General features: G+C 43.8%; 1 protein-coding gene across 2 annotated transcripts; it reads left to right on the top strand.

Moving 5' to 3' along the window:
- The first annotated feature begins 6321 nt into the window (after positions 1-6321).
- On the top strand, positions 6322-13245 carry gtf3c4 (general transcription factor IIIC, polypeptide 4). 2 transcript variants are annotated; one of them, XM_068334872.1, is made up of 5 exons: positions 6322-6638; positions 8720-10444; positions 11256-11386; positions 11826-11914; positions 13003-13245. In XM_068334872.1, exons 1-5 carry the CDS (start codon positions 6324-6326, stop codon positions 13065-13067), a joined length of 2325 nt encoding a protein of 774 aa, XP_068190973.1. In that variant the 5' UTR covers positions 6322-6323; the 3' UTR covers positions 13068-13245. The 2 variants fall into 2 exon arrangements, with proteins under 2 accessions (XP_068190973.1, XP_068190975.1); XM_068334874.1 differs by having other exon boundaries at positions 6551-6678.
- Positions 13246-13619: the final 374 nt, after the last annotated feature.

Genomic DNA, 13619 nt, shown 5'->3' with positions numbered 1-13619 from the left:
TACAAGAGGCCAGTTTTTAAGGCTCTATCTTCATTTCAAATACGAATATTGAATAGAAACATCTACAATCTAAAGAAGCACCTTTGAGTGGAACTGTCTTCTTTCTGAAAATGGACCGCTCAGGTCAATGACAGGCCAGAGTTGTGTGTCTGCATGTGTGTGAAGAGGCATGAGCCTTGGAAGGGTTTTATCGGGTCTAATTACTCCCGATAGCTGTAATTTACAGGTTGACAGCAGGGAGAAATTGACAAGACTCACACTTCCACGGGTCAGCATCTGTCGCCATTACCGCACAGCTCATGCTGCCGGCCAGTCGGTAAGCAGGAGGAAACGGTAAACAACAAACGGCGAGTGACAGATTAGCAGCGCGGGCTAAAGGACCTTCCACTGACACATCATTTCTCTCACTCCGCGAGTTTGTTCCACGGCAGCTGTCACCAATAAAATGGAAAGGCAAGAAATGGGGAGGGGAGGAATGGGATGCGGAGGTGGCTTTTGTTCCAGATCCAGAGAGGTGGGTGGTGGAAGGAAAGGGAGGAGGAGGAGGAGGAGGAGGAGGATGAAGACACGATGGGGGAGGAGGAGAAAAAGGTGTAAGAAATGGATATGGGAGGGAGGGTTAGCGAGAGTGACCTGTTTTAAAAGTCTGGCCTCACTTTTTAATGGAGTATTAGGGGGAAAACCAGGGCAGGGTAACGTCAAGCCGTGTCTTTCCACCGGATGTAATTACCCTCGCTATTCCTCCCTTTTTAGGTCTGCAGTACAAATTGCTAGTGTCACCCTGAAGTGGTAATTTTAGCTCCGTTTGCATCAGCCTGTGTGGTACAGTCAGCGAGGAGCACAGTTATTCTGGACGGTAAGCATTATCTCAGTACATACAGTATGCAAGCATATTTGTTAACGCTGCTGCTCTGCAGAGTGCTCCAACACACTTTTCCCCTGTCCTCCCATCCCGCGTGGCTGTCCTTCTCCTGGTCCCACGCAGATCCGAGGAGAGCCAGGTCGGTCCAGTGCCAACGAGGGATGGTGGACTACAGTGCTCTCCTCCTGTCCACCTCATTGCCTACACACAGCCTATTTGGCCAGCTCCTATGTGCACCAGGCTAACACCACTAACATCCTGGCACACAATTTTTTCCTTGACCTCGAGGTAGAGGACATTCTCTAAGTTGTAGGCTCATTAACCTAGACTGTCCAACAGCTTCATAGAAACAAAAGTCAGGATTTTTGAATCTCAAAAAGAATCAGTAAGTCTGATATATACAGTATACACACACACACACACACACACACACACACACACACACACACACACACACACACACACACACACACACACACACACACACACACACACACACACACACACACACACACGTATATTGTCAATTGCCAGCTGTCATTCTACTCTCAGTGCTTGCGTTTGTCCTCTATTGTATGAACACAGTAATTTTTGTTATGTTGGCATGCACTAAAAAGAGTTCGAAAAATATTTAAAAATTTATAGCTAATGGGATGAAGCATTCAGAACCAATAGCATGTTCCTATAAACTATAGAGGCAGATGGAAGCCATTGGTGCAGGTGTTTCTCCAGCTCCATCAGTGAGCACATCCATAATGCTTGGTGGTTGTGGAGTGATCGTGTAGGTCTGGCCCTGTCCTGTTTAATTTCTAACGGGAGAATGCCCGGTGACTCCGCGTGCCAACCTCTAGAGCCCCCAGTTCTTCTCACAAGTGCCATATGGGAGGCCCAGCCCCGTTCCATTAGCGAGACCCGAGCAGAGGCAAGAGCAGCCCTGGACCCCAACCCTTCTGGCCTTCCCCTGGCGCTGCCACAGGGCATGTCCTGCCCACTGCCAGCTGCCCACCCTAGGTCAGAGGACACAACAGCCACTGCCTACCTGAGTCTACCAGCAACTGGCCACCAGTTACAATTAGGAAAGATGCATCAAACCAGCCAAAACATCTATTACATACTCATGTAAGTAGCTCTCAGAGGGAGCACTTTTTATTTACATTAGTGCTTTTCTGTTTTTGTAAAATATTTTCTCAATTATTTTTGTATAATATTTATTTAACTAAAAGCTGAACAACAGATGGATGAATGGATGGATGGATGGATGGATGGATGGATGGATGGATGGATGGATGGATGGATGAAACTGTTATACTGTATATACAGGAAGAGCAAGTCCTGTTTCTTAGGTACCCCAGAGTGGACAAAACTACCACTGAGAAAGGGACTAAAGAAAGGGATCTTAATGGTTATAGTTAACAATGCAGAGAAGGGCAAGATGAGGAATCTTAAACTGATTGCATTATGCATTCAAATATAAATCTTTCGGTCCCTTCGAAGCAGAATTTATGTCCAACAAACTTCAACAGTTTCCTGAAGGAGAGGAATTAAACATGCTTCATTAAAAGTTTTCAACCGTGCTGCAAACAGTGATTTAATTTCTTTCTTATTTCATTGCGCAGTGACCCATGACAATTATATATGTTTCTGTGCAAGGCAGAACAAATTAAAATGATAAAGACTCCAAAGAGGCTGTTGCGAGCCGTACAAACTATATGGACATGAAACCCATTTTGCTTTACAAGTGATTAGCCGGTCCTGTCTTTCACCTCATGTTCTGGTGTTGGGTGTACAGGCATGTAATGTGTGAGCGGGCACCTCCCTAAAGACATGCATGGGGAAGCAGGAGAGTGGGAGGAGTAATGCAGAACATCACCTGGGAATGTCGGTGGCTCGGCAGCCTGTACCTGCCACAGGACCTCGGGTCTTTTTTTAATTAATCATCACACAGGATGAATAATTAAAGCATTATCAGTGGGAATAAACTGAAAAATTGGCTTCCTCTTTGGTTCCACTCAATCAGGTTTATTCTTTCCTTAAATAACCTACGGGTTAAGGCATGGCCTCTGGTAAACATATAGCTAATAGAGGACAGATTTTGCAAACTATGATCCAGTTGGCTCTTTACTAAACCAGAGACCTGTGAACAAACCTGATCATATCTATTATTAGGAAAAAGAAAACAGATGGCACAACCTTCAAAAAAAAACAAACATAAGTGATCACATAACCTTCTCCTTTTCGTACCAGGTTATTGCAATCAAGAAACACAACAACCACAAGAAATGCTCACAGAACAGATAAACACTGTCAATTTTACCCTTGGTTCTCCAGTGTTACTTCCTACCAGCAATCATTGGTTTCATTCTGTTCTACAGTCTGTCAAAACAGTTCCCAGCGTGTGTGGTTATTCCTGCACTGAAGGCCTGCCTCTGATCCTGACATCCCATCACTGTGACCTTTAACAGGTGACTGAACATCCCTGAGGGGAGATAAATAAAAGGCCAGCAATGTTTCCTACTGATGTCACTGATGTTATATCAGTAGTTTCTCATTGAGAAGGGGATTTGCCATTGCTTTCCTGGTGTATGCTTTTCTCAGATGCACCCTAAGCCCACTGTATCTCCAAGCATTACCTGGTAGAGGGTATAAGGGTGTATAAAGGAAGGGGGATGGGAGTCTTCCTTGTCCCTTCCTTCTCCAATGACAGCCTGAGCGGTGGGGGTTGGGGGGGGGGCTAAAGGAGCGCTGATTGAGAGCAGCACCTGTCAGGTGAGGCTTTTGCAGTTGATGGCACAGAAGGAGCACCAAGGCGACTGCTATGACTGCTGATCTCCAACGCACCGATCTGCCGGGATCTGCCAGTCTCTGAAGGGTGAGCGTCAGAGGCCTGAGCACCGAGGCTTCTTCCACGGCTGCAGTCCTGCTAATGTCTCCCCAAACAGAAAGAACCACACTGATATGCTCTAAATACATTTCATTATCATCATCATGATTATATCACTAATTGTGTGTACTTGGTAATGCGCTGCAGCAGCCCCCTCCCGGGAGATGTGTGAGAGACTGAATGATTAAAACATGTATGATGAACTGTGCATCAAAACGTCCCTGTGGGCTCCCTCACAAGATACATGTAAGCAGCTCCAGTGACACTCGGAGTGAGCAAACAGCAGACAATACGTTCTACTGAGGGCTGAAAGGATGAGGAGGAAGCTGCAGGCAATAACAATACATCAGAGGTATATTAGAGATGGAGGGGATTGACCTGAGGTGACCTCATCCATATCCATAAACCCACACAACATAACCTTTCTACCCTCACACATGACAACAGCACAGCTTAAATTATTCCACCACTACATTGGTAAGCTAAAGGTTGAGGTTCAAATCACGGTTGGGCTACTTTGGCCTGTGCAGGGCTTGTTTCTCTCTTCACGTGTGGTTGACAGGACAGGATAAAGTTTTTGTGACAGCATTTGATGAATGTTTAATCCAACATTCATACATCCCCGAGTCGGGAATGGGTCCCCAGTCAAAACCCACCAAAGACACACAGCAGGTGTGTGAAATATTCATTCACTACACGCTTCATTAAGAATGAAACATACCATGGTCCCCGTTCATTTATTCATTCCGATTATCGAAACAAAAGGCAGAAAAATGAGAGATTAAAACATGGCGGGCACGCTATTCTATATTTGTCTCACAGATTTGTAACAATTTGTTTTGTGACAAATAACTCAGCCTGTTGAAATCCCGCTGTCATCTCGCTGAGAGTCGGGCAGCGACTGCGAGAGCAGCTTTCATGTGAGGGCTGTAACAAATCACTGCCTGGGAATCTCCAGCTCTCCAGCAGCTTGACCTTCGACCTGTGCGGGAGCGTCCGGTGACTCATCACATAAAGCATGCTGATATATGTCTCAGCCATCAACCGTGGACAGTTTTTCATATTTTTTTCGTAATTAAGGATCGGTTCCTCTAATCAGCGACTGCCGTCGGACAGATGAAATGACTGATATCATTGCTGTCAAGGACTGGGCTCATTCTTTTTTGTCTCAGAATGGTGAATATGTCATTGTTGAGTGTCAGTGCTGTTTCACAGATATGTCTTGAGTGAATGTGTCATGTAGATTACAAAATTTCCCCATGGAGATCATTAAAGTTTCATTTAATCTACTCTAATTAAGACAAAGATGGGCAGGTCTTGACACATCATCCAAGGCTGTTGTTTTGTTCCGAGACATTACAGCTGCACTGACATAAAACAACAGGAAAAATATAGATTAATTATATACTGTAATCTAAATATTTGAAAATGATAATGATAAATATTTGAACATATTTGAGGCGGCAGTAGCTCAGTCCACCAAGTCTTGGGCTCGGAACTGGAGGGTAGCTGGTTCATGACACATATCAGGCAAAAAATTTTTGAGTGTGAGTGGTGGAGAGGAGAGGTGCAAATATACATTATGCATGTGACTAACATAGAATAACACCAGAGTGGACAAATAATTTCCTTTTGGGGATTAATAATGGTGATTTACTCTTAAATAATATTTAATCTTAAAAAATTGTGGAAGCTTCCTTTATACCTGTACCTGATTACAACAACATCCTCCAAAGCCTCATCTACTTTATGTAGCCTTCTTTCATTTTATCATTCATCTCTACAATTCACAACAACTGCAAAGGCATTTTGTGTGTTTTAGTAGGGAATAATTCATAACATCACCGTTTCATTTTTATCTTTAAAGATATGCTGGCTAAATGTGTCCTTTACTCCTGTACCCCTGTGTTAACTGTTTGTTCTTCACCACCTATGCACTTCTAAGTAGATGCTTTAATCTAAATTTACTTTAAACAGCTCTGGGACGAACTGCATTCACTTACTTTTAACTGTGAGCATGGACCAATTTACAAAATTCAAATTAAATTAGTTTGTATCAGTTTACAGGTTCAAAGGCGCCATGCATTTTTCTTTTTTTTTAAATTTTATATACTATAATGATCCCCTATGACAAAGCGTGCTAAGGAAAACAAGTGCTTTAACTTTTTGAGAGTTCACTACATGAAAGGCTCATGATTTACTGTGGAATGAGTATAATATACTGTTATATTATACTATTATATAATATGTACACACACACACACACACATACACACAAACACAAATATATATATATATATACATACATATATTTTATATACATATATATATATACACACACACACACATAGATACATACATACATACACATACATACATACACATAGATACAGATACATACATATACATATATATATATATGTAATTTATATTACACACATAAATGTGTATATTTTATCTCTATTTTCTTTATATATAATTAATTTAAAAAAAAACAGAGACGCGCTCACACAGATGACAGTGGAGACCGCCTACTTCGTCTGACGCCTTCAACTACGTCACTTCCGCCGGACACAAAACATGGCGGATGTCAGCCCGTCTGACACGGTGCATTCACTACCCACAAATGTCGTGATAAAGACCGAGCCGGGGACCGAGGAGTGTTTACTGAGCAGCCCGGAGGATGTGCCCGTTAAGCGGGAGCCGGCCGTGCCGCTCATGGCTCCGGTCAGCGGGATGCAGCCGCTCGCCTGGTCGCAGGACCACCGCCTGTCGGTGTGCACCTCCAGCTCCTTAGCCCTGGTGGAGCTGGTGTGTGACGTCCACAGCAACAAACAGGACCTGACGCTGCACAGGACCTCCATCCCTGTCCCGGCCGAAGCCCCCAGACTGCGGGTAACTATCCACGTTCACATGGGATAAACTACAATTTATGGTATTTGCAGGCTTATGTGTTATTTTGTAAAACTGACTTTTGATTCCTCCCTGTTTTAATGTTCTCCACGTGTCTGTGAGGGTTCTCTGGGGGTTCTGTGGCTTCCTTCCACCCTCAAAAACATTCTGCTTAGATGAACTGATCACACTTAATCAATAGATTGCCGTCTTTACCTCTGTTCTTAATGTTATCTTTGGTTATTTCTAATCTCCCCCAACTGTGAACTGTAGGCCAACAGACAGATATGACATATCAGAGGAAATCTATTGAACAAATAGTTAAATGGAAATAATCATGAAATGAATAAAGTATTCATTCAACATGTCTGACATTAATTTATTATTGTCTCCATAAACTTTCTGGGAATACGTTCACTTCCAGGTTGAAGGGTTTCAGGACATTAAAGCCTTCCATTTCTGTCAAGCAGGTGACTTGATGCTGCTCTCTGATTGGTTACTTCAGGTGTTCCACAAGTTTTAATCATTGTCAGGGAAGATAATCAAGTATCATAATACATCACAATGAATGTAGACTTCCTACTGTTCAGTTAGATGGTCAGCACTTATTGCAGATGAGAACTTTTAAGTGGCTCACAATCAACTTTGCCCTCTTTTTTCCACTTTTGCTTCATGTTTTTGACGATGGGAGGAAGCTGGAGACTCTGGCGGGACGCAACATGGAAACTGAGGAAACATTCAAACTCTACTTTAAACTGAAATGTAGTAAAGAGCTCTTTCCTTCAGCTGTGTTTTGTTTCTTCTTGATTCGTGATGAGGAACTTCATGCAGATGCACCCTGAAGTTTTCATAGTGACATTGTCACAGTGATGCTAATACAAACGTGATTCCAAAAAAAAAAAAAAAGGGATGATGTCTAAAACATATACTGAACTGACTGATAATTTATCACTCCATTGAGACATAATATAGATCATGACGAAGACAGCAGAGTCATTGTCTTACATCATCAGTATATTTGACCAATCAGAAGCACCGGATTGGCTCATCCTGCAGGTAAACAATTTCATAGATGAGAGGTGGTAGTGTCATGATTAGGTGTGAAGGAGTCATCCTAAAAAAGTTCAAATGCATTAATGGGGTGAGGTTCACTCTGTAAAGTTATTAAATATATGGTTATAGGTGGTAATTTGCAAATGTGTACCATTTTTATACAGCTTAACTGTTTCAACTTTTTTGCTGTCAGAGTTCTGGGATGCATTTGAGTCTCAATGATCCATCAGAGATTTTAAAATGAGATCTGCGAGTTTGTTGGGGTAGCGTTCGTGCTATTTGTCTGTTTGTTGGCAACTAGTGTAAACATGCCTTAGAAACACAGCCAAGCTAATATTCACTTGTGTGCTATAAGTTCTGGCAGAGGTTGATGTTTCAGTGTTTTTCTTTCACTGAACTAAAGGAAACTTAATTAAAATGATGGAATACAAAGCTGATGAAAAAAAGAAACAGTCGGAACCGTTTTGCTGTGGTGAATCGGTCTCTGTGCAGCTGCTCTAGTGTGTAAACATGATTGTTTATTGGGGCGTTTCTACTCCAAAAATCCACTTGGCAGATAAAATACTGGATGGAGCTGAATTTTTACAATCCACCAGGCACAGCGGCAGACCGGCAGTGTTGGTCTCCTGCCTACATTTATAGATATGATGAACTGCGTGTGAATCAGAGTGCTTTGTGGGAGCACTCAGAACATAACTAGATGTTTACAGGCCACATACTGTCTGTCTGATGACATCACATCACACGTCCATGAACACTGTATGAAGAGTAAGGGGCACATCACATATGTATGAACTCATTGAACGATAAGTCATCATTTGGGTTTCAACAATTTTGATTTCAATTTTGATTCTGCTTTTTGGTTCAATTTCTCCAAAATTCTTGAGTGATGTTCTTTGATTGGCAATTCAATCAAGACTGACTTATTGGCTGCATCATTGTTTAGAATAACGTCCGTCCACCCACCCACTTTTTAGAGAGTTTAATGTGTCAGAGTGTTTTATTAATTTCATTTTTGTTTGAAACTCCAGGTGGGACCAGCAGAACAGCTAGCTCAAGCAGTGGAAACGTTCTCTACGCATCCGGACCCCACAGTGAGGCAAGTCTTTATGGCTGACAGACTAATGAACCCGTCAGTGGGATCCCACAGAGGAATGAAATACGCTAGTTGGTCTCCGCTGGGCTGTGATGCAAGTGGTCGCTGTCTGCTTGCTTGTCTTACCCTTGAAAATAGACTTACCGTTCATAACAGCCACAAACACCTGGAGTGGAACACGCTGGTCGATCTCACCAAAAAGTACGGAGAGAGGCTAAAAGAACGAGGCTACGCCAAAAAAGACGACGGCCCTCCTCAGGTCGACCTGCTGGACTTCGACGAGCTGCAGCGGCGTTTCCGTATGCAGACGCCTCTGAGGATGGAGTGGTCGAGCGTTTACACCATCAAACAGGTTCAGCCGGACAACACGTGCGTCGATGAGGAGATGGCGCTGCTCGCCGTCTTAATGGAAAACGGCGACCTTGTTTTGTGGAAGTTCGTTCTGCCGTTCGTTAACGGAGAGGACGTGGAGTTTTACGACATCATCGAATCGGGCGTGACGCGACCCAGCGACTTGGCGTGGTGGGAGTACGAAAGCTCCGATCGACGGATGAGCGGCCTGATCATCGGCAGCGAGGTGGGGCCCGTCAAGATCATGCCAGTCAGCCTGGTGGGAGTGAAGGGCTACTTCACCCTCCGTCACCCGGTCATTCTCTGGAAGGACTGCGACGAGATCGCGGTTGAAAACATCAGATGCGTCCCCATGACGCACCCGATCCAGAAGTCCAGGTGCAGCCTGATCGTCGCCTCGAGGGGCGGCTACGTGTTTTGGTGTTTGCTCATGATTTCTCCAGCCGGACTAAACGTACATAACTCTCACGTGGCGGGGCTGCACTCGCTCCCTATAGTCTCGTTAGCGATCAGTTATCACGGCGTCGTGGTGTACACGTGTTCCATGGATGGGTGGATAAAAAAGTTGACGCCAACGTTTACTGAGAACACTGTGATCTTTAAACAGGAGGACATGGTGCGACCTGAAACCTTAACGGGGAGGAGGATCCACGGGATTGCGGCGAGTCACAACGGAGCGTACATCGCCATTGTCAGCACACAAGGTGTGGTCGGAGGCCACCACCCGATCAACAGGACCTACCAGGTTCACTTTGTCACCCTGAAAACGCCAGAAATGGCTGCAGAGCTGTTGCTCAAGTCCCCCACACAGAACTTGTACCAAACGTCCGACCTGCTCGACCTCATCAGGTGGCAGATATTGAAAGACAAGCGCATCCCCCCATCGCTGCAAGCAGAGCTCGATCAAAAGATCCAGGAAATGGACTCGCCCTATTTGTGGCGTTTCAAGCTCTTTTTGGCGCGCATACTTTACCAGTCGCTTCAGGTGCCTCCGGCGGATAATCGCTGGAAACCTTTACACGACGAAAACAAAGTGTTCATCAGGGAGGAGGAGGATACGGGCAGGAAGGACGGAGAAGACGCCTTAGAAAATGGAGAGTCTGGGGTGAAACAGGAAGCCGACCTGGAGGAGCAGATGGCAGAGGTTCAGGCTCGGATCGATTCTGTAGAGACACGCCTGATGAGGGAAAACATGAAGAAGGTGCTGGGGATGGTTTACCTCAACACCTGGATCTCTCAGAACACCAGCATCCCCACCTGTGGCCTGGTGGACTACCTCTCTGGAGACGCTAATGACAGAGATTCAGAGGTAAAAAGTTAAAACGTCCAAAAATGAAGCAACCAGACTCACTCGCAGTAAACTGAGCTCATATCCCTTCTCAAATAGACATTAGCTTATGGTGGTTAACGATAGCTGACTTCCTCATTTTTTAAATCGATCATTGATTAATCCCTCGCTTATTCGCATTTCAAGATGCACGGCTTCACTACATCACAGATGTTTTGTAGGTAGTAACGTTTTACCATACTCACATGCTATTGGTTGACAGCATCTGTGTATTAAACACTTTTTTTTAAAATAAAAAGTGATTTAAACAGTCCATCAGAGATTGGGAAAAGGTGAAAAGATAGGTGGTGGTTTAATATCAGTATGGGGAGAGTTCATAAATGTTTAAATTACCGTAAATAATAAAATGGTTTGTCGCTATATCGTTGTGGATTTTTTTTTTTTCGTGGGTGATCCTGGAACGCATTAACCACGAGTAATTAGGGATTACAAGTCAATTCCATAAACTTCTGTGTTTGGGAGAATTTTCTTGCTGAAACTTGGTCTTCTCCAATCCAATGCCACAATATTCAGCAGGACATTCTAAATACAATTCCGCTGTAAGAACATCAAGAGTTCCCCTGAATTTGTGCATTTGTTTAAATTATCCAGCCATTAATGCTGATCGGCTCTCATATCAGTGTATTTATGGGACCAAACTCACTCCTCCACTCCTGTTATACAAATCAGATCAAGTTCATCCTTTCAGGTGTTGTTTTAGCCTTTATTTACCCCATCTGGATCTGTGTGTGTGTGTGTGTGTGTGTGTGTGTGTGTGTGTGTGCTTCCTTAGGTCCTGATTGGCCACATCAAGAAGAAGATGAACAAGCAGACGTTCTCCGAGCGCTGCAGCCTGTGTCAGGAGGTTCTGCCCTTCTCGGACCACAAACAAACCACCTGTAAAAACGGTCACATATGGCTCAGGTACTCGCACTGCTCTCGTCTGTGACCTGAGATACGATCTGAAAATCCAAAAACGGTTTTATTCGATTCTATTCGCTTTAACCACAACGTGCTCCGCAGGTTCAGATGGTGGGATCGAGCCTGGCGGGACATGGATTTAATCGTAATTCCAAATGTCTTCTTTGATGGGTTATTTACCTTTACAGAGCTGTAATCAAACCTCTCACCTTTTGATATTTACTCACGCGCCGCTCTCATTGTCTCATAAATATCCTGTCAAACCTTCCCCCTGCCTTCTCATTCGCCGCCTCTGGTGGGCTTGAAGAGGGAAATCTGGCCATCGCTTGGACCTAACTGCTGTCTAGACTCTACTTTTGTGTGTGTGTGTGTGTGTGTGTGTGTGTGTGCGTGTTTCTGTGTGTACACCAGCCAGCTCTCAAATCCCTTTCCACTCCTCCAGGTGTGTGTTGTCATACCAGGCTTGCCAGACGCTGACGTTCAGACGTTGCCTCCTGCTGGATAGCATCGCCAAACTGCCAGAGCCTGAGGGTAGGCGCCACTTTCCATCTCTCGCCACCTCCATTTCACAGCCTCACACTCCAGCATCCATCTCTTTCCTGTCACCTTCGATGCCACCTCAAAACCTTCATATGTTAAAAACACAAATGAGCGTAGAAATGAACTCTCTCTTTGAAAAAAAAAAAGTCTTGTTTTTTGCGCCTCGTCTCAGCCCGCCTTCTTCAAATTCAAGAGTTGGCGTGTCGGTCAGAAAGCTGGCAGCGTAAAATCTTAACTGTAAGTGAGTGATTACGAGCACCAGTGCAGGAGTAAACACATGCATCCCAGCTCTTTTCACGGGTCTCGCCTGAGCCCCTGCGGCATTGGCTCTCTTGGTCATTCCAGCCTATCTGAGCTAAAGACTGACAGCTCTGCTCTGTGCAGCTTTGCATCTCGTCAAAATCGCCATTATCCCAACTTCTGTCTCTAAACAGCTTCACGTGTATTTATGAGCCGTTCGTTTAACCACAATTATTGTGAGCTTCTTGCTGTAATAATCTCCTCAAACATGAAATACTGAACATGTCTGGCTTCATCTATAACTAAAAGACCTGTGGGCTTTCAGACATTGGTTGAGTTTTTAAAGTGATGGTCAGCGTGAAGAAGAGCAGCGTTTTCTGACAGGCCCCATCAATGATTGATTTTTCAAACTTGTTTTTGCAGTTAAAAACTTAATTACCACAGAGAGCTGGGAGAAAAATACGCCGGCTAGCGCAGACCTCAACAGGATGGAACATATGGAGAGAATTGTAATTGTAGGATTTTTGGGTTTTTTTGTTATAGCAACACAGAAACGTTAGCAGGGTAAAGATGTTCGCCGGAGAGGGTGCGGTTTTGCAGAAGCCAAACACTTTCATGTTTTCTGGAAACACCTGCCTATCCATGAGTTGGAGAGAGCTCAAATGATTAGAAACAAGATGATTACTTTCTACAGAGTGAACTTAAAAATGGTTCCTTTTTTTTTGTTTTTTTTGTGGTTTTATTAACGGGATGGTTCAGAAAGCAGCTTCAGAAGTCTTTTATCATAATTATATTTAGAAACCCTGCTCACATGTGACCTGTTTTTCTTCCCCCTGCAGATCCAGAGTGGATAAAGAAGGTGCTGCGGGCGCCCTGCACGCTCTGCGACTCGCCGATGATCTAGAACCGAACGTTCAGGACTTCCCTTTGACCTCCAGAACTTCACCCTCTGACGCAGGGTCCAATTATGTCAGAAATCACTGCTGTAATTATAGTTATTTCATATATTTTTGTTCATGTTTATAATGCTTTGTAATAGCATCTTGAAGGTGCAAATAAAAAGTTTTGATGATATACTCCAACTCTTGTTTTGTCTTTGTAAGTGTAGCCTATAAAAAGTGTGTTGTGAAACAGCCCCCCCCCCCCGCTGCAGCTTTAAATTAATATTTTAACGAGGTAAAAGATTTTGGACTTAAACTTTACAGATTTCTTTATTTTCTCCTTACTAAAATTAATTCCCAGTCAGACGCTGCGTTTGCACACGGGTGCGAAGAAACAAAGTTTAAAAAATGTGGAGGTTTTTATTATTCACTAGGACTTCAGGGCACCATAAATAAGCTCCCCTCATTTTCCTTATGTTGACTATATTTCTAAACCTTTGGTGTAGTTTTTTTTTATTGCAAGTAAGTGGAACTTACTCTGCAAGTCCTATTTTAGTGAGGATTTTCCTTCTTTA

Source organism: Antennarius striatus, chromosome 15, assembly GCF_040054535.1.
Source record: "Antennarius striatus isolate MH-2024 chromosome 15, ASM4005453v1, whole genome shotgun sequence".
In the NCBI taxonomy this organism is placed as follows: domain Eukaryota; kingdom Metazoa; phylum Chordata; class Actinopteri; order Lophiiformes; family Antennariidae; genus Antennarius; species Antennarius striatus.
The sequence above is the reverse complement of the archived record's forward strand: the minus strand, read 5'-3'. Positions and strand labels throughout refer to the sequence as shown.